The sequence below is a fragment of the Diceros bicornis genome, chromosome 5, assembly GCF_020826845.1.
Source record: "Diceros bicornis minor isolate mBicDic1 chromosome 5, mDicBic1.mat.cur, whole genome shotgun sequence".
In the NCBI taxonomy this organism is placed as follows: domain Eukaryota; kingdom Metazoa; phylum Chordata; class Mammalia; order Perissodactyla; family Rhinocerotidae; genus Diceros; species Diceros bicornis.
The window spans coordinates 14,811,315-14,836,756 of NC_080744.1; the positions used below are offsets into that span (position 1 = coordinate 14,811,315).

At 41.4% G+C, this 25,442-nt stretch overlaps 1 protein-coding gene and 1 pseudogene across 1 annotated transcript; one reads left to right on the top strand and one right to left on the bottom strand.

Annotated features, from left to right (window-relative positions):
• The first annotated feature begins 2,005 nt into the window (after nucleotides 1-2,005).
• On the top strand, nucleotides 2,006-19,257 carry SPTSSA (serine palmitoyltransferase small subunit A). The gene is made up of 2 exons (XM_058540745.1): nucleotides 2,006-2,164; nucleotides 18,105-19,257. The coding sequence occupies exons 1-2, from the start codon at nucleotides 2,062-2,064 to the stop codon at nucleotides 18,206-18,208; spliced, it is 207 nt and encodes a 68-aa protein (XP_058396728.1). The 5' UTR covers nucleotides 2,006-2,061; the 3' UTR covers nucleotides 18,209-19,257.
• LOC131405682 (large ribosomal subunit protein eL31-like) lies at nucleotides 8,313-8,677 on the bottom strand (annotated as a pseudogene).
• Nucleotides 19,258-25,442: the final 6,185 nt, after the last annotated feature.

Below are 25,442 nucleotides of genomic sequence, written 5' to 3' on the forward strand. Positions count from 1 at the left end.
AGGGCTGCTCTCCAAAGAGATGCAGTGGATTGGGGGGCTACATACTGTGGGGAGGGCCCTGTGGTAGGAACGGCACTCGGGGAGCTGGCCCAGTGAGGGAAGGGTAGCTATGGGTGATGCTGCCAATCCTAGGTAAACTTAATTGAGCATCACCAAGTGCTGAGGTATTTGGAGTTCTTGAAGAAAAAGGAACAGAGCTTGCCTGTGCCCGAACAGAACTGAAAAGAGATAGCTCAGAGAGGAACAGGGACAGAGAGAAGCCCAACACAGTAAGATTCAGAAGTGGGAGGGCCAAGCGTACTTGGATCTTTCATAGGTAAGGAGGCCCCAAGTGAGTGTGGGTTATACAGTTCCTATTCACAGGTCTCCAACCAGATCCTCTTTTCCTCAGTAGCCTCCAGGCTACTGCCCACCCTCAAGTCTTGTCCAAAATGCAAATCTTATTAAGCCATTGGCTCTTTTAACTTTTGGATGTCAAGTTAAACATTCCTTGGCTCCTTACACAAGGCCCTTCAGGATATGGTCCCTGTTTACTATCTAGCCCCATCTTTTGCTACTGCCTACACATTCTTTTTGCTTCAGCCACGTGGAAGTTCTTCTAGCCCTTTAAAAGCATGAGGCCTTCAGATAGGGGTTCTATGCTCCTGTGCTTGGAATATCCGCTGGCCGTCTCCTCCTCAACCCTATTAATTCTGCCATTTCTACCTTCCCTTCAGTACTCAGCTCCAGCATCATTTCCCAGATGGCTTTTACAGTCCCAATCTGATTTTCTCTAGGCTACCATGGCATCCTACACATAACATAAAAATACTCTTTACCACATCTCACTGTAATCAGTTAACTTGCCTCTCTTCCCTAGGAGACTGGTACTGTATGAAGGCAGGTCTCAGTCTCTCTGGCTTTCTATCCCCAATGTTTAGCTCACGAACAGCAGTGGATATTTCTAAACAAATAAATAAAAGGTAATCAACCATGAAAGTTCTAACGTTTAATAAGTAGGCTATTTAACCTAGCAACCTTTTAACATACAAATAGCAGGCCACTTAATTGTGCCATTTCACACGCTGACTGTCGTGCATCTCGTTCCGGATGGTGAGTGCAATGTTGGTGGCCCATTTGCCAGTGGGAAAATCTGGACATTTAAGAGAGCATCTTCAGGAGGTATCATCAGCCCACAGACGGATCTCAAGCAGCCTGTCATCTGCAGAACTCACATCAGCATCTTTCTCCCGGCCTTGACCTAATCATTACCTATAGCTACTAACAGAGGTGGGCAGATAGACATATTTATGGTAATCTCTCTTTGGTATGTTGGTCTATGTGGGTGTGTTTCTGTGTGCGCGCGCCCAGGAGAGGGAGGAAGGAGCGCACCACTTCTTCAGAGACGCCTTTCCTGACCTCCTGGCTAGGTGACGGTCGCTTCCCCACCGTCTCTGAGCACCTTATTCTCCCATCTGCACGGATCACATCTTTACTTGCATTCGTGTGATTAGTGCCTGTCTCCACTGCATGAGGTAAGCAGCCTAATATGTTCCTGTTCACCCCTGTAATCCCCCTGCTCAGTAGGATGCCAGAGGCATCACAGGTATCCCATAAATAAGTACTCGACAAGCATCTCTGGCCGGAGTGGGGGACTGCGGGCCGCGGGCAGCTCCCACCCACTCCGGCGCGCAGACCCCGGCCAGCGCTAACGCCCCGCCCACCAACGGCCGGCGTGGCCAGGCGGGGCCGGGCGGGGCACGCAGCGCGGGGGGCGCGCTCTCGCGGGGACAGTCCTCCAGCTCGCGTGGGCGCGGCCCGGGGAGGGGGAACTCGCGGAGGGGGCGGGCGCGACACGAGGCAGCGGCCTGGCCAATGAACGCCGGCCTGGCGGGGCTCGCGGCCGGCCGCCGGGGCGCGCGCGGGGCTGGGCGTGCCCATGGGTGACGCGCCGGCCCGGGCGGGCCAATGGGCGCGGGGTGGCAGGCGGGCGGGCCTGGCGACCGGGGGCTTTAGGAGGCCAACGGGAGGCTGGCCGGACAGGCTGACGTTCGTCCGCAACGCGGGAGGCGCGTGGCGGGGATGGCGCTGGCGCGGGCCTGGAAGCAGATGTCCTGGTTCTACTACCAGTACCTGCTGGTCACGGCGCTCTACATGCTGGAGCCGTGGGAGCGGACCGTGTTCAGTATCCTGCCCGGGCCGCGCGCGCGGGGGCCGGGGCGGGGCGCGGGGCCGGGGCGGCATCCTCCAGGGCCCAGGGCCCGGGGCCCGCGGGCGGAGGGCGGAGAGGCGGCCCCGCAGGAGCCGCGCGCGCGGACTGGCCTCTGCGCGGCAGGCGCGCGGGCGGAGGGCTCGGGACCGAGGGGGCGCGCCGGCGGAGTGGGGGGCGAGAACTCTTGAGACCCGATCGCCTGTGAGTCGCTTGACCCGGGGTGGAATCGTCTTTATTCCTGGAGAAAGTCCCCTCGGGCGATGTTTAACCTGGTGTGTCCTCACCTGCACTTCGGCCGCGCCTGCCTTGGATTCAGTGCCCTGTTCCTGTGAGAGGCAGGGACCGTGTAAGTGGAGCAAGTCGCTCCCGGCTTGGACGCCTTTGACCTTTAGCTGTCCCTGATTTAGCTGGCTTTAGCCCTAATGAGAATGCTAACCAGTTTTAAAATCGGTTTGTGAATTTGTGTTGATGACACCCCAATACAGTCTTTGAAAGCAGTTATTGTACCTTTTTGGTCTTCAAGATGGCTAGTTGTAAAAGTGTGTTTTTATTCATTAATTTGCTGTTTGCACAGTCTGTAGAAGTGGAGCCCAGAAAAGGAATTGTGGTTAGTCGTAGATAGTATTTGAAACTTGTGTTTTCGTAGATAGCTGATAAATACTTGTTAGTGACTGTTGAGTGTTTACTGCAAGCCAAGCAACCGTGCTAAGCACGTTGCCTGTATCTTAACTTATTTAACTTTCATAACAACCTCAATTAATAATTCACTGTTGTGAAGATAGGCTCCGTGAAGTCTGTGATGTTCGTGTCTCCATTTGTCTATGTTTACATCTCTTGATATTATTCTTGCGGAATAAATGCTAATAATGAGTTGTAACTTTTTGTTTAACTTGGGGGCCAATATGAAACATTTATTTAACTTGCTTACTTCACGCAGGGTTTCTCCTTTTCATTGTGGTTTATTTTGGAGTAACTTCAGAATGACTTTGCAAGTGCATCGTTGCATTCTGGTAGAGTGACTGGTTAATTTCATTCCAAGTCTTAATAAATGTGTTTATTTGTATTGAACTAGTATAGATTGTACTCAAAGCTGAGTCTTGTTTCAACACTTTCGAGGAGGAATCTTGGCTGCTTACAAGTAAATTTACTTATTTTTGTTATTGTTGGCATTTCTTTCCAAACCTGGAACTTAAGAACTGGCATGCATATTTTGGATTTTAAGTCAGAATGGAAAGTACGCTTTGATTTCCTGCACCATTTATTTGTAGCTACAGTTTAATTTCACTCTGAGTTCTGTAGGTTAGAGCTCATGAGGTCATCCTTGTAAAATGGGTACAGTCATGTATTGCTTAACAACGGGATACTTTCTGAGGAATTTGTCGTTAGGCGATTTTGTAGTTGGGCATTTTTTTATCAACCAACGTCTGAACAGTTTCCATGTGCAGACATGCTTTGTATCTTACCAAAAAAATGCTAAGTGACACTTGCGGTAAGACAGAAGGTAACAATAAAATGAATCATGTAAGTGCTAAGTAGTATTACAATGAATATTATAGAAGGAGACCAGCACAGACTGAGAGAACTATTGACCTCCATCTCTGGAGGGGAAGTTTTTAACATGTTTCAAAAGCCCCCTTTCCCTATTGGCGGCCATCAGATGGAAAGGAAGAAGACCAGGTTTTGTAACCAAGACAAGTTTTGTAACCAGTGAGACACTCCCTGTAGAGCCTCATTGGATAACATTGTAACCATGCTTTTGAGGGGAGGTGGAAAGATTAAAAATACTTTATTAAATAATTTGAAGCATAAGTAAAGTTATTTTAGCCTTGTTTTTTTAATTAAAAAATAAAGTTTTTTTTTTCTGTAATCACTGGGTTATATTTGCTATCTCTCTACGGCTTCTTATGTTTCCATGGCATTTTATACTTATATTTATTTTAAGCAAAATGTGGGCAGTTTTTTGATTTATGTTAGGAATTAGATTTCCCCTGAAAGACAGTCCATGTTTCTTCAAGAAAAGAGTTTTTTTAAAACTACTGTGCTGGGCACACAAATAATGCTTGAGAAACATTTGTTTATATATTGATTTGTTATTTCAAAGCAATTGCAGAAATATTTGGGAATGGTAAAAGAGACCTGATTTTAAACCACTTTTAAGGTAGCTTTGGAGCTTGGCTGTTTCTGATGAACAGAGTTCAGTTCTTGGAGAGAAATCAAATTTAAAGAAGTAGAACATGCTATAGATTGAAACAGCTTCTTTGATTTGTTTTGGAGATGTTAACAAAATTTGCATTGCTCTGTCTACTCATTTGTAAAATACGCATGTTTGCGGAATTCTGTATTCCTCAAGTATTATGTACTTGCAAATTGCCAGATACTATATTTTAGATAGTGGAGCTAGAAAATTAGATAAAACATAAAATATTTATTCTAATTCCACCAGGTAAATAAGTAAAAAATATAGACCAATAGATTATAGCTGTTGTAGAGAAAAATAAAACAGAAAAGAGGATAGGAAGTAAGGAAAAGGGAGTGTTCTTCAGTTTTAGCTAGCGTAGTCAGGAAGGGGACATTTAGAAAGATTTAAACAAGGAGAGAATTCCAGGGGAATGAGCATAGCAGGCAGAAGGAGCAGTCGGTACGGACGCCCCAAAGCATCAGCATGTCTGGCCTGTTTCAAGGATAGCTGAGGAGCCAGTGTGCTGAGCCGGAGTAAAGGAGGTGTGAATAGTAGAGAAGGAGGTCAGATCCTGTAGGGCCTTCTAGGCTTTGGAGTAAGAATTCAGGAGATGAAGGGAGGTGCTCGTACCTGTTAAGTAGAGTCACTCCAATCCAGTAACAAATTTTTCACTGACATTTTAATATTTAATAAAGTAGGAAAATAAATCATAAGAATATATATTTCTTTTCTCCATGAGACTCAAAGCTCTTTTCATTTTGAATGGAAAAAATACAACCTAGGAACAGTTTCTTTCTCTCTCTCTCTTTTTTTTTTTTTTTGGTGAGGAAGATTGGCCCTGAACTAACATCCGTTGCCAATCTTCCTCTTTTTGCTTCAGGAAGATTGTCCCTGAGCTAACATCTGTGCCAGTCTTCCTCTATTTTGTATGTGGGACGCTGCCACAGCATGGCTTGATGAGCAGTGTGTAGGTCTGTGCCTGGGATCCGAGCACGCAAACCCCAGCCGCTGAAGTGGAGTGCGTGAAAGTAACCACTATGCCACTGGACTCACCCCTTTTTTTCTCATTTTTAATGTACTGAGTTCTGTACTAAGTTTCCAAGAAGATGGACTTCATTTCTTCCTTCAAGGAAATTAAAGCCATGTTTTAGGAAAAATAAGAATTTACACACGTTCTCCGATGGATCCTCCTCTTGTCATTTCAGCTGAGGGAGCTGGGCAGCAAGTGCTTTGGGATGCAGGGCAGGAAGAGCACAGTGGACTGGGGTGCTCAGAGAACTTTTAAGGAAGTATTTAAATGTTTTTTCCCCCCAGATGGGAAGAAGGTATGGACTGGGGTGCAGAGGTGTGCTGAGGTGGCAAGTGCGCCAGGCTGACTGGCTGGAGCAGGGATTCTTTAAGGCAGACGAGGGGGAAAGTCGAGTTGAGAAAGCAGATTGGGGCCATTTATTAATTCAGCAGATACTAGATGTGCGTACCTTGTGCTGGATGCTGGCCTAGGAGCTTGTGATACATCAGTGAGCACCTGAGACATAGATCCCTGTCCTTGTGGAACTTGTATAATAAGTGAGGTCTATAGTATGTTAAGCGGTAAGCACATGGAAAGCAGAAAAGTAGGTCAGGGTTGGGGGATAAGAACTGTGCGGATGGGATGGAGTTCTTGTTTTTAAAGAGGATATCAGGAGAGGCTTCATTGAGAAAGAATATTTGAGTAAAAATGTAAAGGAGATGAGGAAGTTAGCAGGGTAGAAATTTGAGGGAGGAGCATAGCTGGCAGAGGGAATAGCCAGTGCAAAGTTCCCAAGTCCACAGCTTGCCTGGCATGTGCGAAGGCCATCACGGAGGCAGGGATGGCTGGAGCAGAGCGAGCATGGGGGAGACTAATAGGCAGTGAGGTCAGAGTCAGTGGAGGTCGTAGAGGTCCTTGTAAGGACTTTGGCTTATCATGTTAGTGAAAAAGAGTGCTCTTGGAAGGTTTTGAGAGAGGAGTGATCCGATCTGCCTCTACGGTTGAAAAGGTTTACTTTGGTTGCACGGTTTGGAATAGGTTAAGGATGCTGAGAGGAGGCAAAGGTAGAAGCACAGGTGGGATTGAGGTAGGCTTTGAATGATAACAAAGAGAAGAACGTTGAAAATTTTAAGCTGTATGTTATTTTCAGTAGCAACTAAGTTAATTTATTTTCTTAGATTTTTGCTGGATCCTCAAATGCTTACAGCTAGAATCAAAAAGGATTTTTCTTCACATCTCAGTATACTAGAGTAATTAAAGTTTTTGAGAGTTTAGAAAATACGAATTCCTAAATTGTAAATACAGTAGACTATGCATCCTCATGGTTCAATACTCAAAAGGTACAAAAAGGTAGATGGTGAGTTTTTTTCCCCACCCTGCGCCAGCCACCCTGGGGCAACCAGTGTTAGCAGTTTTCTGGGCATCTCGCCTACGATATTCTGTGAACACCAGGAAAATGCTTTTAATATGTGTTGTTTAATAATTTTATTTTCTTTATTTCTTTTTTGTGAGGAGATCAGCCCTGTGCTAACATCTGCCAATCCTCTTTTTTTGCCGAGGAAGACTGGCCCTGGGCTAACATCCGTGCCCATCTTCCTCCACTTTATATGGGACACCGCCACAGCATGGCTTGCCAAGTAGTGCATCAGTGCGCGCCCAGGATCCGAGCCGGCGAACCCCGGGCCGCCGCAGTGGAGCACGCACACTTAACCGCTTGCGCCACCAGGCCAGCCCCTATGTGTTGTTTAATAATGCATGGTTTGTTGAAGTCAAAGTTTTTGTAAGCCATTAGAGAGGTGGTTGAGTAGTATATTTTGCCATGCCACTTTTGGAGGTACTAATAATGATTGCATATGGTTCCCCACAATTAAGTTAGTATTTCTTTTTTGTATAGTTTCCATATAAAATATATTTTTTAGATAAACACAACAAACACAACAAAATTGACCAAAAAACCCGCTATATTTTGGCCATTGGGGTCCTTTAGATCACTGCCTCTCTCTGTTTGGTAGTGCTTCCTCTAAGCTAGTCAGTAAAGGGAATTATCATTAAAACTCCAGGTCACCAGACTCTTCTACTAAAACTTTTTTCCTAACGAACTCCTCTTTTGAGGAAAATGTTTGGACATATAGAGTCATTTGACGCTTGAAATAGACTTCCAGTAAAAATCAGCATGTGATTTGGTGATTAGGCAAAATTCTTAATATCAGAGAAAGTTACTTCTAGAAAATATTCTTAGTAAAGAAACTTAATGTCTTTTAGAAGGATTTTTATCAACATACTTTCAAGCAAAATGTGATTTCAGAAGAACCTTGAAATAACCTGAACATTTTGCACTACCTTCAAACTTACATAGAAAAAGAATTTCTTCCCAACAATTTCCAGTCTTTCTTTTGTATTTTATGCCATTTCCTTTCAATCTTCCTGTTGTAGAAATGAATGCAGCTTTCTGTGACCAGGAGGGCTAAATGGGAAAGTAGAGGTAGTAATAACTGTGACTGATAATTAATACTTACAGTCCTCCAGCCCAGCGTGATTCAGATTTTTTGGGAGCCCCTAAAAGGAAGAAAGCATGGGCTATGTATCCTCTCGCTCATTTAAGTTGACATCTGAAATCTTTCATAGTAATGTACACAGTTACAAGCGATTTAATTTCTTGCTTTTCATACGTGTATTTTATTATTGTATATTTTTGTTAAAACCTTCAAACTATAATTTTTTCTTTTATAATTCATAGAAAATGTGCAGTACATAACCTAATTGACAAAGCCAGTCCTCATTGTGAAGCCAAATAGGCAGTATCAGCCTTAATTTCTGTCAGAACAAGCTCAGTGCCATTTTTCTGTTCAAGTAATTGTTATGTAAACATCTTCACTCCTGTCTCACTTTTTTTTTTTTTTTTTGGTTTTATAACTTTATTTGACAGTCAGTGGTTAGTTCTCATTCACATTGACTGTAGGGATTTTTGAAGGTGGTGACAGGTATGTAGGAAACGAAAGCTTGTGCGGTGAGTCTTCACCCTCATGACGTTTTCTGGACAAAGGCACATGAATACAGTTTGGGACGTTCCTTATCCCTTTGGCCCAGACAGCTTTCTGGAGCCTGGTGTCAAAGCATACGGTTGGAGTTCCCATCTCCTTCATGGCAAATTTCTGGATCTCTTTGAGTGTCTGAGTGGCAGTCTTCTTGAAGCCCGCTCCATGGGCGTGCTTGTGAATGTTGACAGTGTGTTCTCTGGCCACTACCTCATTGATGGCACAACAGCACTTCTTCTGCCATTCTTCTTTGCGGGAGCCATTCTGCTGGGCTCAGGTTGGAAAAATGTCTCACTTCTGAATTCAAGTTAGATGAGGCTGGAGCTGTGCCAGGAGTTTGTTATCTGAATGAAATAAAGTACAACCCAAGTTAGTTATTATTCCTTTGTTTGCTGTCCCAGAGGTTGTTTTATACCCTGGGGAAATGCAAAATTGTAAGATTCAGGAAGTAAAGTGGGGGAAGTGAAGTTGTAAGTTGGAGGAGGAAGGAGAACTAGCTGATCACAACAATCTCAGATCAGCTTTAGGAGAGAATGCAGTGGAATCTGAAGATCTGTAAACTGATTCCCCTTAACCGATCCTAACCTTCTGGAAAGTCTTCTTGTACCTCCAGGGCTCCTGTGCTTTAGTTTGAAGACAGCTGCTCCAGCCTGTTGTATACTGCCTTGATATTTGGCTGGCTAAGTGAGAATGTTAGAATGTCCCTTATCTGTACTTCTTAGGATATTATAACTTTTTCTTTAGCAGCTTTCAGGAAAGGTGGAAGATGAAGAAAATCATGCTACACAAGAACCAGGTGGTCTGTACCAGGACCAGGGCAGGGAACGTCATGGGTGGTTGATAGCAGTGGGAACAGAGCACACATAGATATTCTACAGTGTTTCAGCATGTGATACCATCGATTTGTCAGTAGAGGTGACTGTGGGTCCTGTCTCCACTGCTTCATATTCTTCAAGACTTTGTGACTCCCCCCCGCCCCCAGCCGGCCCAGGCTTTGAGTGTTGTGATGTTTATGGTACTTAGGAGCAAAGACAAGATAAATTCTTTTGATTTTTTTTCAAAAAAAACCCTCAATGCTCAAGTTTAATAATTAAAACTACATATACTTAATTGGGTATATATACTTTTCAGAAACAGGAATGCTTAAAAAATAGAAGTTATGGAATGATAGAAAGATAGTATTTATGATCAGTAGTTATGAAAAGTAGAATTACTACTAATACAATAATTTTGGCCATCACATGTTATATGTGTTCTTGAAAAATCCCCCAATAATAGGATTTATGGGAAAATGGCATTGGACCAGACCACTGAAAATCCATGCAACTTAGTAAAGGCACTAACAAAAACAGTAATCTGCACCTTGGGGGATAACTTGGATAACCCCGGGCAGGCAGGCTGCAGGCTGCCTTGGGGGACATTAGAAACACATGGACAGAGTTGACTGGAAATGAGGTAATACAGGTGGTGTGGGCTGCCATTGAGGAGGCGTGGGGTGGGGGCAGAGCAAGCTGCCACTAGCTGAGAGCTGTGCTGGCTTAGAGGTCCACCCTTCTGAAGAGGGAGCCAGGTGCAGATGTTCATTTTTAATTTTCTTAAAATGAGCTAAAAGGACTCCTGCCTGTGCAGTAGCTGAGCTGAAGGATTTTCCTGCTGAAGGTTATAATTCATTTCCCATTAATCTGGCTCCCCCAATTTATGAAAGATCCCAGATGAAACAATGCGGCTCCTATGCTATACTAGTCATGTGTGACCTACTGGTGTTCCAGAAACACACTGTAGCAGAACAGATTATATTTGAGAGCAGACTGGGAATTTTTTTCCCCTTGACCCTGGGACTTCACATCTTTATAGAAATTAATAGAAGCTTTAGTTATAAAGGTGCACAGCAGCACATAGCCTTGGTGTCTCTGGGCTCAGAGCTACAAACCATGTCCAGGATTTCAGTTCGGAGTTGAACATGATTATTGCTGGTTTCAACAGCACGCTTTTTTGTTTGTTTAGTTTTTCAGGAGGTTGTCATGAATTTGTGGTTTCTAAAGTAATTTCCATACTTTGGTATAATGAGCACTACAGAAAGCTCGTAGAATGGGTTTTGCTTGCTAAACACTAATTTTTGGTGTTGCTGGGGTATCCTTTAATGTGACCCAAGAATACCACGTTGGCTGACATACCCAGGACTGTCACAGTAGCCACTTCTTCCACTTGCTTTCATTTTAAGGCAACTAGAAAAGTATCAAGAGACAGTTGATATATTTGGTAAAAATAAACTTTCTTAACATTTCTCTTGGTGATGATCTCCAGTTTTTTGAGATCAAGGGGAAAAACCCACAGTAATAAGGAAGGTTTTCTTTTTGGAGCGGCAGTCAGTAGCCGACAGCTGCTTTCACTTAGGGCTCTGATTGCTTTTCACCAAACAGCCTACGGTAATACTTTGTCAAGTGCTTTTTCTTTTTTCATTAAGGTAGTTCCTTAAAATAAATCAGATTTATCAAAACTTTTTAGTATTTCTAAGGATAAAAGTAGCATTTTAGAATGATTTTAGAAAAGGAATTTGACTAGTAGAAGATTGCATTGTTTTAGATGACATTTTAGCTTTATTTTTTGATGTGACCAGTGCAGAGACTTAAAGCATTGAAATTCTTTAGATTAGTGAAGAGGTGTAAGTCATACCCACTGGAACAAATGTTCCTGGCCTTTTCCCAGTGAGAAAGTACTCTTGATTTCTCCACGTCTTCTAAGTAGGTTACTAAGGCAGGCGGTGATAGGGCGGAGTTACTGATTGGGACAGGAAATGTTAGTTACTGTGGTCTTGCTTCTGATGTATGGTACTTGTCTTTAAAGCATTTCCTCTCTTTGTTATTGGGCTTTTTTTTTTTTTAAGCTGCTGGGAAAAGGGTTGGGGATGGCGCTTGTGTGGGCAGAAACCCTCTATTTTTTCCCATCTAGCTGTAAATGTGTCAGCTTGTGATTAGTTGGACATCCCTGTTAAAGAAACAGCAAACAACATACAGATAATATGGTTTCACATCTATTTGCTTTTAAATCCATTGAACTCATAAAATATTTATGTTGTGTCCAGGTTATAAATAACCTCTGATTGTTCATTCACCCCTTGTACAAACGTTTATCTGCCGCGCCTGCACATATCATGGCACGTTATCTGCTCAGTTCTTGAATGATTTATGAGGTGCCTGCTTGAGCTAACAGTACGCTACAGCTGGGAGCAAAGGAGCCGCCCAGGTGCTCTTGCTCTCAAGCACTTAAAATTCAGAGGTAGAGACAGTTATAAACACACAAAACAGAAAAGCCTATTTTTTAGTTTTTGAGGTTTGTTGTTTGTTATGTTCTAGATTTCACTAATTTTATTCTCTGTTTCTTGAATCCTGGAGTCCCCTCTAAAATATAGACCTGATTAATCTGTGTACACCTACTGATACTTATACAAACAACACTAAGAGTTTAGTAAATGGAAGGACTACTCTTATCACTTTGTGTATTACCTTCCAATATGTGTGTATTATATAACATTGATTATTTACATTTTTTCTGTGTGTTTGTGTGTGTCTCAGTGTCTCAAACAGAAGATTACGTTAAGGATGATTGAGAGGTGGTGCCTAAATGTCCTCTCCAAACAAGTGGGATCCTAAAATGTTAATGTAGGAAGGAGCCTCATTTTATGGAGAAGAAACTCGGGTCCAGAGAAGTTGTGATATCCCAGGATTATACTATAAATTAATAACTAATAGCAGGAATTTGGGGAATTAATTAAATTCCCAAATATAGGTCTGAGTCATGACGTTAAATGCCCAAGCCCTCAAACGATAGTTTTAATGAGGATTATATTACCTTGTGTTGTGAAATAGATTTGATTCCAGATTCTCATATCAACCCTGAAAGGTAGGTGATATGTCCCCATTTTGTAGATAAGGAGACTAGTGATCAGAGAATTGTTGACACAACTAGGGATTGGCAGAATCACAACTCAAACCTAGCTCTCCTCCAGTGCCGTGGTGCTCCCGGTACCAATGTCTAAGGATGTCAGTAAATCTACCATTTTAAATGATGCCAAGTGTAATATCAGGGAATATTCAACTCAGTACATTGGAGCTATTTCAACTGCATGGCTAAAATTGCTTAAGTTGCATTTGTAGACAGCTACTTATACACGGTGCTTTCTTTTTGCATTTTTTGCAAGGTGATTATTAAAGCTGGTAGAAAGTCCTCACGGTCCCATTGTCTACTTGTTCACTTAGTGTGTGTCACTGTACAGTGAAGTCAGTTTTAAATATTCTCTTATGGTTTAGAGCTTTAGGATAATTTTTGGGAATGATTTTGAAATTTAATTGTGTAGAAAACTTACTTTTAGAGTCTTATTTAATTATTGTAATTCTTGAAATAAGTAGAAATGGGATCAGAATATAGGAACATTTTTGGGGGGACACAAGATAAAAGTTAAATTTAATAAATGGCTCTGGGTAAAAGGTTAGGTTAAGTTTTTTTGAGCAGCTTATAAACTGGCATTTGCATCTAGGTTCAAATGACTTTCGATCATTTTCTGTCTATCTTGGCCAGAATTGAGAGTTGTTTATTCTGTTTCCGAGAGCTAAGACTTTCTGTTTATTTCCTAGTAACAAATTAGATCCAATGATGCTTAACCCAAACTTTGTAAGGGAGGAAGATCCTTCATACAAAATTGTTTTTAGTCTACTACTGTATGCAGTTCCATTTTCCTTTACAGTTCTTATTAAAAAAAGTTGACTTTTGTATTTGTATTGTGTTTTGTATTCAGGCATACAAAAAAGCCCATAAAGGCTAATATAATGAATGTGCATGTACTACCAACTAGCTGAAGAAAAACATTGCTAATACATTTGAAGCCCCTTTACGCCCCTTCTCAGTTGCTCCTCCCTGCTTCCTCTTCCCATTTCACCCCACTGAGTAACCACTATCCTGAATTTAGCATATGTAATTGCCATGTATTTCTTACTGCTGGTACTCCATGTGTATGCATCATAGCGTAATGCCATATAAAGTCATGAACTCCAGTATCTTACATTTTAACCAAGAAAAAACCTTTTCAAGTTTTGATAAATTTTTGTTTCATTTAGAAAAACATCATGATTCTATGTGCATATAAAAATTTTAAAAGTTTGACAATTTAGTGTTCACAAAATTGAGCTTAAGCTTGAGATTCTTGTCTTATAGTGGAGTAATATCTGTTAAGCTAATTTATGCATGTTTCTTAACGATATATTCTCCATACTAAGTTGAAGAAATATAGTGCCATAAAGAGGATGTAATATAATCATTCAGAGGGCTGTTTTTAGTAATCACTCCTTACTTAAATTTGAGCCAATGACCTGAAGGTTATTACTACACCATATCATTTGCTTGGTGTATACATTTATAAGACTTATGTAAAAGCTGTAAAAAACCCAAAAAGCATTCTGAAAATACAGTATTGCCTAGAAGCAGATTTTGGTTTTCTTTTCTGTAGTCACTATAAAGTTTGTCAGTCACGGTAATGTGTAGAATATGTAGAAAGCACTGCAGTAAATCTAGAGTCCTATAATGTTTCTTGAGCAATTCCTTTATTCATCAAGTATTTAGTGAACATATGTTATGTTAGTTGGAGGTACAGCAGTAATAAGACTTTGTTCCTGTGTTCAAGGAATTGGATCTGGATGAGATAAATATATCTACAAGTAGGTAATGTCAGGTGATAAGTGCTATATTATATGAGTAATGAGCTTTAGGAGCATTAGGGAGTAATCAATTCTGCCAGGAGGTTGGGGTAAGAATGGGAAAAATCTGAGTGCTAGGGAAGGCCTCATATAAGAGGAGATAACTAGCTGAGCTCTAAGAATGATTAAGTTTTACTGGGAGGAATAGGACTTTTCACATATAGGAAAGTATTATAGTAGAGTGGTTGAGAACACAGATTTTTGGAGTTTGACTGATTTGCTTTGGAATTGGCTTGATCACTTACTCTGATTTTGGGGTGTTACTTGAGTTGAAAGGCTTAACACAGTGCCGGGCACACACTTGGTATTCACAAAACGAAAGTGGCTGCTACTACCCTTATTCTTACTCATATTATTATTTAACCATAAGCAAAAGGAGAGCAATATGAAAACATAAAACATTGTTTTCTGAGACTCATGTAATATGGCTGCGAGTAGGCTGTGTGTTTGTTGGGGATGATTTGGGATGTTGGGATGTACGATGGAAAAGTAGCATAGTGGATGCTCTTGGTCCCCACCTCGATCCCCCTTACTAGCTGAAGTACCTTTCCCCCAGCAGAATGTTGAGTGTTGTCTGCTATGCCTGCTAGCCGCCCTCTTCTCTGGGGTATCGCCCTTGGCCAGGGCGGCCGTCTTGCCCAGGTGGTTTTTCCTCACCCCATCCTGTAGCCAATGACTGACTGCTAAAGAGATACAAAAGGTCAGGCCTCCTACCTCAAAGCAACACTGACGTGTGGTACAATGCGTGTGCCAGAGCCGTCTGTGGAAGCTGAGCCCCTGAACTGATGTAGCTCCACTGTCCGCCCCCCCGCCCCCACTCTGTTCTGCTCTACTCATTCCCATTCTGATAAAACGCCCTCAAAAATAACTTGTATAAGAATCCCTGCCCCAATTTCTCAATTCCTGTCCACTTCTGTGGACTCCAATCTAAGACAGGTACTTAGGTTGGAAAGATCCTTGGTTGCTTGGCTTAGAATTCAAGTGCTATAGGCATTGGGAAGCCTAATGTATGTTAAAAGGATCACTAGTCAGGAGTGTCATGGAAAGTGCCTCGCAGACTAAAATGGGAGCTTTTACATGATTGAGTAAGGGATGATAAATACCTCAGTCATTTATCATTGATTGGTGTAGGGGAACAAGATGTGAGTCATTTGTAGGGTTTGGGAAGAACTGAGAAGTCTTAGATAATTTAAATTTGGGGAGCAGGAATCAAAGAAGTTTCTAGATTGACTAGGCAAAGAGTTAATCAATGGTTATATCAACTCTTTTCAAGTAGTTGAAAAATAGGACTCATAGGGAGAGGTAGTTTTGGAGAAAGTAATGAGTTCAGTTTTGGCTCTGTTGAACTTAAGGTACCTTAGAAATGTCATTGGTGGAAATGTTCAGTAAGTCACAGGAAATACTTGTCTGCACTATGGAAGGTGAGGTCAGGTCAACAACATTAAGGTGATTGTTTAAGTTATAAGAGTGTACAGGGCCCAAGACAAAACATTGGGAACTCATTTTATTATTTAGAATGTTTTCAGCTGCAAGTATAACAAAGAAAATCTAAAACTGGATTAATAGTAAGAGGAATTTATTGGCTTATGTATCTGTAAATCCAGTGGTGGAGTGGGCTTCTGGTGGTGATTTGATCAGGGTTCCAGCTCCATGTTTCTGTGATTATTTTTGTTTCACTATCTTCACGTGTCAGCGTTGTCCTGAGTTTTGCTTTCCTCATGGAGGCAAAGTGACCCAGTGATTCCAGGATTCCATCAGCACATCATACTCTTCTAGGAGAGAAGAGTATCTGCCTTCCTGAGTTCCTGGCAGAAGTCCTAAATTTTGAGCTGGTTGATCAGTTTTGAGGGTGGTCATTGTTATAAAGAAAAGTGTTTATTAATTGGTTAAGATCAGTCAGGGCTTGGGGCCGGCCCTGTTGCATAGTGGTTAAGTTCCACGTGGTCTGCTTTGGTGGCCTGGTTCACGGATTCAGATCCCGGGTGCGGCCCTACACCACTTGTCAACCACGATGTGGTGGCGACCCACATACAAAATAGAGGAAGCTGGGCACAGATGTTAGCTCAGGGCTAATCTTCCTCAGGAAAAAAAAAATCAGTCAGAGCTTATCCCTTGAGATGGGATGGGGTTAGGCCTACCCTAAGAGCATCCCTAAGAGCATGGCTGCTATGCTAGGAGGAGGGGTGGGAGAAAAGCACAAAATTCATTCTAATCATCTTACACATAAGGGACAAACAGGGAAGAGCCAGTGAAACAGGAATTTGGTGAGAGAGATGGGAGGAGAGCCCTGGAGAAGTACTCAGCTCAGACTGGAAAAAGCTTTGAAGAGGAAGGACTAAAATAGCGTCAATTCAAATAGCCATTGGATTTGTTAGGAGGTCTTTGGTGACCTGAGAGCAGTGTCTATGGCCTGGAGGGTTAGAAGTCAGACGGTTGTCTGGGTGATGAGCAATGATATGGAAGCAGGGAGTGTATACTTTTTTTTTTTTTTTTTAAAGAAATGAAGTGGAAAATAGAAGGTTTAAGAAGTAACTGGATTAAGGGGGGCTAAAACGTCAATTAAAGAAAAATGATTATGGGAGACTTTTCCCCCATGTTTGCTGGATGAGGGGAATGAATTTAGGGTTTGAGTCAGATGGCTTCTGTTTGAGCTCTGGCTCTTGTATGGCCCTGGACCAGTCACTCTAGTGTTAGCCTTTAATGAGTAATAGTCATAATAAACATTTCACAGGAAAGATGTAAGGGTCAAGCAAGATAATATATAGTAGAGTTTTGTCAACTAAACTGTTATACAAATACTGGTTGGTAGTAAGCCTATTGTTTATTTAAATCCTATCTTCTCATAAAAGAATGTAAAGTATTATAAAACTGCTAATATGGAGAGCTGAAAGGTATGAAAGATGGGGGTGAGGGAGAGGGAGACAGAGAGAGAATATGAATGAAGGAATTAATAAATCATGGTCCCCATTCGGAAGCAGTTATTTCTCTTAGCATGGCTACATGACCCTGCAAAGTGAAAGCCCTTAGATTTTACATAATTTTTGTTAGCAGTATTTTGTGTGGCCCAAAAGGAGGGCCCTTGTTGATTTGCATATGTATAGTTTCAGTTCCTTTTGGAATGAGGAGAAAAGAACACAGTTCAAAATGTTTATTGTTTAGGTTATCAAGATTGATATTTTTATTTGACGTTGCAAAGTTTAGTGATAATAATAAATGTTTAACAGTAGCAGATGCTATGGGTTTTTTTTTTTTTTAATTTTATTTATTTATTTATTTTCCCCCAAAGCCCCAGTAGATAGTTGTGTGTCATAGCTGCACATCCTTCCAGTTGCTGTATGTGGGACACGGCCTCAGCATGGCTGGAGAATTGGTGCGACGGTGCGCGCCCGGGATCCGAACCCGGGCCGCCAGCAACGGAGCGCGCGCACTTAACCGATAAGCCATGGGGCTGGCCCTATACTATGGGTTTGTATGTCACTAGTATATGATTGACCTTGACTTTGTCTGGCTCTAAAGCCAATGCTTTTAGCCACATTCTAGTCTAAATAATTCTAAAATTCTTGGATCATACGTTTTTATTATTCAAGTTGGTAGACCTTTTGCAGTCATTAAATACAATTTTATTCCTATCATTTGTGTTTCTTAGTTGACAGTGTTACCTTCTATGCTTCATTTTAAGCAGTCTGATGTTTTGAAGAATAATAGGGAGAATAACAGTACCTAGCTTGTAAGGTGGTGGCGAAGATAAAGTGAGCTAAAAAACTTAGAATGGTGTTATTGTTATGGCTGTAACTATAATTGTTAGTTCTATATAAATACTTGATGTATACGAGAAAGCATTAAGTGAATGGATGCTTCAGTATAAAGCAGTTGAAAAAATGTTGAGATTTAGTTTTCAATAAATTAAGAAAAATTCAATTGAGTTTCCTTAACTACAACTCAGACTCCATGCTGGTTTCCATTGTGGGGATGGCACTGTACACGGGCTATGTCTTCATGCCTCAGCACATCATGGCGATATTGCACTACTTTGAAATCGTACAATGACCAAGATGTGACCAGAATGGAGAAGTTCCTGAGGGAAGAACCACCCTCTGAAGTTGGAATGAGACTTCATCAGATGTCATAAGAAACTCTACTAGATGTCAACATAACCAACCGTATGAATATGAAGACTGAAATTCATGAGTAGAACAGGAAAATAATCCTGACTCATGTGTTGTGTTCTTTATTTTTAATTTGAAAAGAGGCTCTTGTATAGTAGTTTTTGTCTATTTTAACATTGTAGTCATTTGTACTTTGATATCAGTATTTTCTTAACCTTTGTGACTGTTTCAATATTACCCTGTGAAAGCTTTTCTTAATGTAACTTTGAGTACATTTTAATTGCCTTCTATTTCTAAAACCCAAAGTCATTAGTTGGGCTTTACTGTTCTTGCTATTGTATGGCATATACATCTGCCTGGATATATTTCTACTCTTGACTAAAGTTTTGTAAGAAACAATACAGGATTTGGGGCAGGGGGATGGGGAGGGAGGATATTTTATTGAGAACTATTTACAAAAGACTTATCTGTAAGTTTGAACTCAGGAGTACAGTTTTAGCTATCTAGACTCTAACAGCTTTTGCTTTAAAACTGTTAAAATGTTTCTTAATAATGAAAAAGAAAGATCTTGCTGAAGTTAAAATAAGGAACATTTCATTTTTTAAATATTTAATTCTTATGTGGACTCATTTCCAGAAAACTTTGGTGATGATTCTTGTGACAACATGTGGTTGAATGGCATTATTATGTAATGCTTGTGTAGCATAGAGTTTTAAATAGAAAGTATATCAGTTTCCTCGGAGGGCCATTATTAATAATGTACTTCTTTAAATTTGGTTTCATGATTGTAATGGGTGCTGCAAATGCATTTGCACATGGCAATAAGATATGATGAGATGAATTGTTAAAAACTATGGCAAAAAGAAATTTAAACTTGGTTAAAATCCTTTCACTCTTTGTATTTTTTTTTTTTAAGATTTTTATTCCTTAAACGTAAAATGACTACCTAATTTTTTGATGTAAACTCATTAAATTCAAGGAGAAAAATCAGCTGATGTAGTGGTATAATTTTGTTTCCTCATTGGTTAAATATTGATTATTTATACTTCTGAATTGATTGCTGTGGACAGATAAGCAGTAAATATATCTTAACATGTCTCAACATAAAAATATTGCTAATTAAAAAAATTAGACATATTATATTTTACCATGCTTCCCAGAATAAGTTTTGCTGTTTTCTACAAATGTAAATATTTTTGGCCTTAAATTTTAAGGACTAGACTTTTAAAGTGTTTTCTACTCCAGAGGTACCAAGTAATATATAAACGTTTGGTGTTTTTAAAGAGTCAATTTATATCATTACTATTAGAGATGGTGAGGATAATATGTAATTATTTAGTTTTGAAGTAGTTAAGAGTAGTTGGGTATGGTTATGTCTGGTTATGGTATGGTTATAGTATTTATACTATCTCAAGCAGAATAATGAATATGAGGGGCCGGCCTGGTGGCGCACAAGTGCGCGCGCTCCACTGCAGCGGCCCGGGGCTTGCCAGTTCGGATCCCGGGCACGCACCGACGCACCGCTTGGCAAGCCGTGCTGTGGCGGTGTCCCATATAAAGTGGAGGAAGATGGGCACGGATGTTAGTCCAGGGCCAGTCTTCCTCAGCAAAAAGAGGAGGATTGGCAGATGTTAGCTCAGGGCTGATCTTCCTCACACACACACAAAAAAGGAATAATGAATATGAGGATTTAACTCTGGATTTGTTCAACTAATGCTCAAATTTGGTTTTCCCTCGTTGACCCCCCTATAGAGAACCATTGACAAGCAATGTCTAATATCTGAGTCTCTGGTAAGTTGAGGACAGGAAAAGTTGAGAATCACTAGTTTAGATGGGTATCCAGATTACCTATCCTAGCCCTCTACTCAGATATCTATTTTTTTTTTTTTATGCATACGTTTTCTTTTTTTGTGTGTGAGGAAGATCAGCCCTGAGCTAACATCCATGCCAATCCTCCTCTTTTTGCTGAGGAATACTGGCTCTGAGGTAACATCTATTGCCAATCCTCCTCTTTTTTCCCTTTTTGTCCCCAAAGGCCCAGTAGATAGTTGTATATCATAGCTGCACATCCTTCTAGTTGCTGTATGTGGGATGCGGCCTCAGCATGGCCGGAGAAGCGGTGCGTCGGTGTGCGCCCGGGATCCGAACCCGGGCCACCAGTAGCAGAGTGTGCGCACTTAACCGCTAAGCCACGGGGCCGGCCTTACTCAGCTATCTTTAATTCATCTTCACTGTTTGCTGAAATCCATTAAATTGCTCTTGTATAGCCAATGATTGTTATGAAACACTGGCCTGTGAGATAAGTTTAGCCTTAGAATCTTGAGGAGAGTCAGAAAGGCAAATAGGAGCAGGTGCATTGAAAGGTAATCAGGGAAGCATATTGTCACCAACTGATGCAAGTGTCTGGTCTTTTATTAGTAAAAAACAAATGGGAGATCTTTCCACTTTATTTGTTTACAAGAAGGTATTTATTAGACAATTCTCCATGGGTCTGTTATGTTTATGTCTTCCAAGCAGAAGTACTGACTGCTTTTATTCTGGAATATTTTTCAAGGATGTTTGTATGATAGAGAAGATAGAGCAGAGAGAATATCTCCCTCCAGAACAAAGGACAGCTTTGCTTAGATCCTTGAAAGAGAGAGTATGTCCTGGAGCAAAGGGCACTATAAAAGATCTGGGTTTCCTTTGCTCAGGGTTCCTCTCCTGTAATGTAACCCTTTGCATATACAGATATTACCTGGCCCTCTTTGCATTGTCCTGTGGGAATTGGGGCTTGGGAACCAGAACAAGAAAATGATACTTTGGCTATGGCTATGAGTAATAAAGTACTTTGTGTCTGACCCTGGAATCTCATATCTTCTGCCAGGACCGATAAAACTGTGCCAGACTAACTTGTTAGTTTGCAAGTAGGGTAAAGTCTCACAGCCTTCACAGTTCTTAACAGTTTTGGTGATGAGGATGCGACCCCGACAGAGACATGGTATTCTGGAAGAGGAAGGATAATGGCCCTGCGGGCCAGATTGAGAGGTGAGACAACTCCCTGGTATCCAGTAGTATATGCTCTTGCCAAAGTATTGAGTGGGTTAGGGGAATAAGGGTCCCCCACTATCTTACTTGTTAATTAATGATTAGAGGCTGAGCAGTGACAGGATTGAAACAAGCTGCCTAAATGGTGCATTAGTTGTTGGTCACTCCTGTGGGCAGCTGTAAGAAGGAATCTTATAACAATGGGACAACTCGCAAGACAATGTGGCTGTGGCTGCTGAGCCAAAGAATCCCCAAAACGGAAATAAATGGTGTCAGCAGTGAGGGACACATTATTCAGTACAGAACTTTTGGTGGTCTGAAAACATTAGAAGTTCATTCGGGTGATCCATGAGCGAATGACCACTGAAATTGAATGCAAAGCCTTGCTTATTGGCTCAGAGCTTCTCTCTCCCTCTGTGACCCCTTCTCTCTTCTCTTCTATCCTGACTTCATTTTCATTAAGAAGAAAGATAATTAAGCCTGGATGGTCAAGCTATTCATGAGAACCATCTGTTTTACTGCCTCCTCAATGAGGGAAGGCTAGCTTAGTAGTCCAAGTGAGAAAAAGATGGTAACTTAGACCAGGGTGGTGGCACTGGAGGTAAAAACAGGATATGGTGACTAATTAGATATGGGGGTGGGGGGAGTGGGTAGGAGGAGAGTCCAGGTTTCTGTCTTGAGCAACTTGCTAAGTGGTGACATTCACTAATAACAGGGACTAGGGGAAAAGGATCAGATATGGGGTGACTATGCAGGAATTAAGTGGGTTGTAGGTGATAAAGGACTTTGTAAGCCATTATTAAGGAGTATGGACTTGATCCCAAGAGCAGTGGGGAGTTACTGAAGAGTTTTAAGTGAGGGGGTGATACCAGATTTGCATTTTAAAAAGATCACCTAGTTACAATATTGTACATGGATCGGAGGAGATAAAAACTCTGGTGGGAAAACTATTTAGGAGGCTGTTAGAGTAATTCAGGCAAAGCATAGTGGCCAAAACTAAGTTTGTTGCAGTGGAGATGAGAAGTGGATAAAATTGAAAGATATCAAAGATAGAGGAGAGATGGAAGTTGTAGTTGTTGACTGGATTTTTGGCTGACTCAGTTGTGTGGTTAGTGGTTCCATTCATTAAAAATTAATATACAGAGGGGGCCGGCCCGGTGGCGCAAGCGGTTAAGTGCGCGCGCTCCGCTGCGGCGGCCCGGGGTTCGCTGGTTCGGATCCCGGGCGCGCACCGAAGTACTGCTTGGTAAGCCATGCTGTGGCGGCGTCCCATATAAAGTGGAGGAAGATAGGCACCGATGTTAGCCCAGGGCCATCTTCCTCAGCAAAAAAAGAGGAGGATTGGCGGATGTTAGCTCAGGGCTGATCTCCTCACAAAAAAAAAAAAAAAAAAAAAAAAATTAATATACAGAGATGAATGGGTTTGGCATAGGAGAAAATGATTTCAGTTTTTGATATGTTGAGTTTGATGTTAGTGGCATATTTGAGTGGAGATGTTGAATAGTCTGATGAATATGGAGATATGTTCAGGAAATGGATCTGGGCTGAAGATATCTATAATATATAGATATCTATAGATAGATATAGATGGATATATATACATATATATATTTGGGAATCATAGATAGATGATAACTGAAGTCAAAGGAAAGGATGAAAGTTCCTAGGAAGACCATAGAAAGTGGAAGTTCTTAATCTGGTTTCTAAGCCCTATAAAGCTGAAATTATGTGCAAAATTATATGTAAATATTTTGGGGCACTTTTCCAATACTTTAATCAGATTTTCAAGTTATTATTCATTGACTTGAAAGGATTAAGGACCACTGTTATAATCTATATTTGATTTTATTTGCAATGAATGTGAATTAATAATTAAAAAAACCTTTGGTACTATAAGCTAGGTTGAAACATGACAAAATGGGGAAAAACTGGCAACATCTATGAAAAAGGGCTCACTTTCTTAATCTACAAAAACATTTTGGAAATCATTGAGAATTAGAGTTCCATAGCCTTTTATCGAAAACCTTTGGGACTATGAATATTTCAGAATTCTGATTTTTGGGGGCTTTAGAAAGGTAAATCGTGTATAATATTTAATATGCCCAGTGAGGCCCAGGGCAGTATGTAGTTAATCAAATACATTTTTAGTTCTGCATTGAAATATATGAAAATTCATACTAAATGAGATAAATAAAACTATAAATATCTTTGCATCAGTCCAGAGAAGGTTTTGCTGACAAATGAGTTCAGATCAAGCCAGATTTTGCTACCAATTGGGTTTTGAACAATTTAAGAATTTCAGAGTTGTTTTGATTTTTGGGATTGCAGATAAGAGATTGTTCATTTGTACTAACATTTCGATAAAATATTGGACGAAGAGCAGACATGTCACAAAAGAAGAAATAGGAAATGTCCAGTAAGCATATAAGAGGTATTTAGCTTCACTGGTAGTCAAAGAATACCAATAAAAAAAGATACATTTTGTTACTTGTCAGATTGGCAGAGGTTCATAACGTAGGATTGACATGGGAGCTGGGCACCCTTATTGTGGAAGCAGAATTCTAAGATGGCCCCGTGATCTCTGCCCTCTGGTGTTATGTCTTCTAGAATCCTCTCCCCTTAAGAGTGGGTAGGACATGTGATTTGCTTCTGTGCCAACAGTGATGGGATGTCACTTCCATGATTATGTTACGTTTTATAAGACTCGTCTTGGCAGACTAGATTGTTTTCCAGGCCTTGAAGAAGCAAAGAGCCATGCTGTGAACTTACTGTGGAGAGGGCCCTGGGGCAGGGAACTGTGGGCAGCCTCTAGCTGACAGCCCGTAAGAAGCCAGACCCTCATGCATACAGCTACAAGGAAGAGACTTCTCCAGTTGAGTGTCCGGAGGAGAACGAAGCCCAGCTGGCGCCTTGATTGCAACCTTGTGAAACCCTGAGTGGAGGACACAGGAAAGCTGTACCTGCACTCCTGAACCACAGAGACTTTTGTGCTTTGAAGTTTGTGATAATTTATGATGTAGCAATAGGAAAGTAATACGTTTATGCTGGTGGAAGTGTATATTGTCTCAAACAAGATGTATCAATATTTAAAAAATAAAAGGCAAGCAAAAAACTATATATATGCCTTTCGATCCGACAGTTCTGCTCTTAGGCTATAGACAGTTGTATAAAATTGTATGTTCGAGGTTATTAATTAAGATGAAGCTTAAAATAGAAAAGTGGTAAGAAGATGAATGACTGACATAGAGGACTGGTTAAATTATGTTGTATTTATACTGAGGACTGTTAAGCAACCCTTAAAAATGATGTACACATCTAATTTTTGTTATGGAAAGATGGCAAATAATAAGTGTTATGTAGTAGACACCACAATGAGCCAAAATACCACCTTTTTACTGTCAAAGGGCATGATGTACTTTAGGTCTGTTATTCAAATGGGCTTGCTCATCTCAAAGCCCAGAATTAGGCAGGATTTCCCTCGCAGTCATAGGCAGTGCTAGATCTGGGCATGAGGGGAATAGCCAGCCTCTGGAGGAGTTCCCTGTGGGTAGCCCATTCCCAAGAAGACAAGTCAATATGGGTCTTGAGTTCCCAGTTCTTCCCAGATTTCCAAACAGGTAAGTCACTTCACCTTCCCAGGTGGAGAGAGGCCAGGATGCATTGAAGGAAAATCCTCCCTCAGGGAAATCAGGAGCGGGAGCAATTCTTCCCTTGGTGGCATACTGGCCTCTGATTCTACCATCCAGGGAGCAAGTTCTGGGGGTGGCCTGTAGGTCTGGCCACAGAGAGGTCAGTGGTGGTGGAGACCTGCCGTGAGGGGCATATCTGAGTCCTCTGCCCTTGCTGTGGTGGCAGCAAGAGATGCATGGTGGTTGGGGGAGCCAGGCCAGTGCAAGCAGCCCTGAGAGCCTTTGGGTATTTCTGGAGGAGAGCTGTGGGAGAGGATGGAGCAATTTAGATGTTCAAGGAGATGTGGAATCTGGGGACACACTGATTACACATGTCTAGGCTGACCACTCCTGAATTTATAATGCTGTCCAGACCTTGCTTCTGAGAGCCTATCTTGTATTTCCTGCTATGTACCGGACACTCTAATTTCCTCTTCTTGGCCCCTAAGACCTGATCCTGCTTCAGTGTTCTCCATCTCA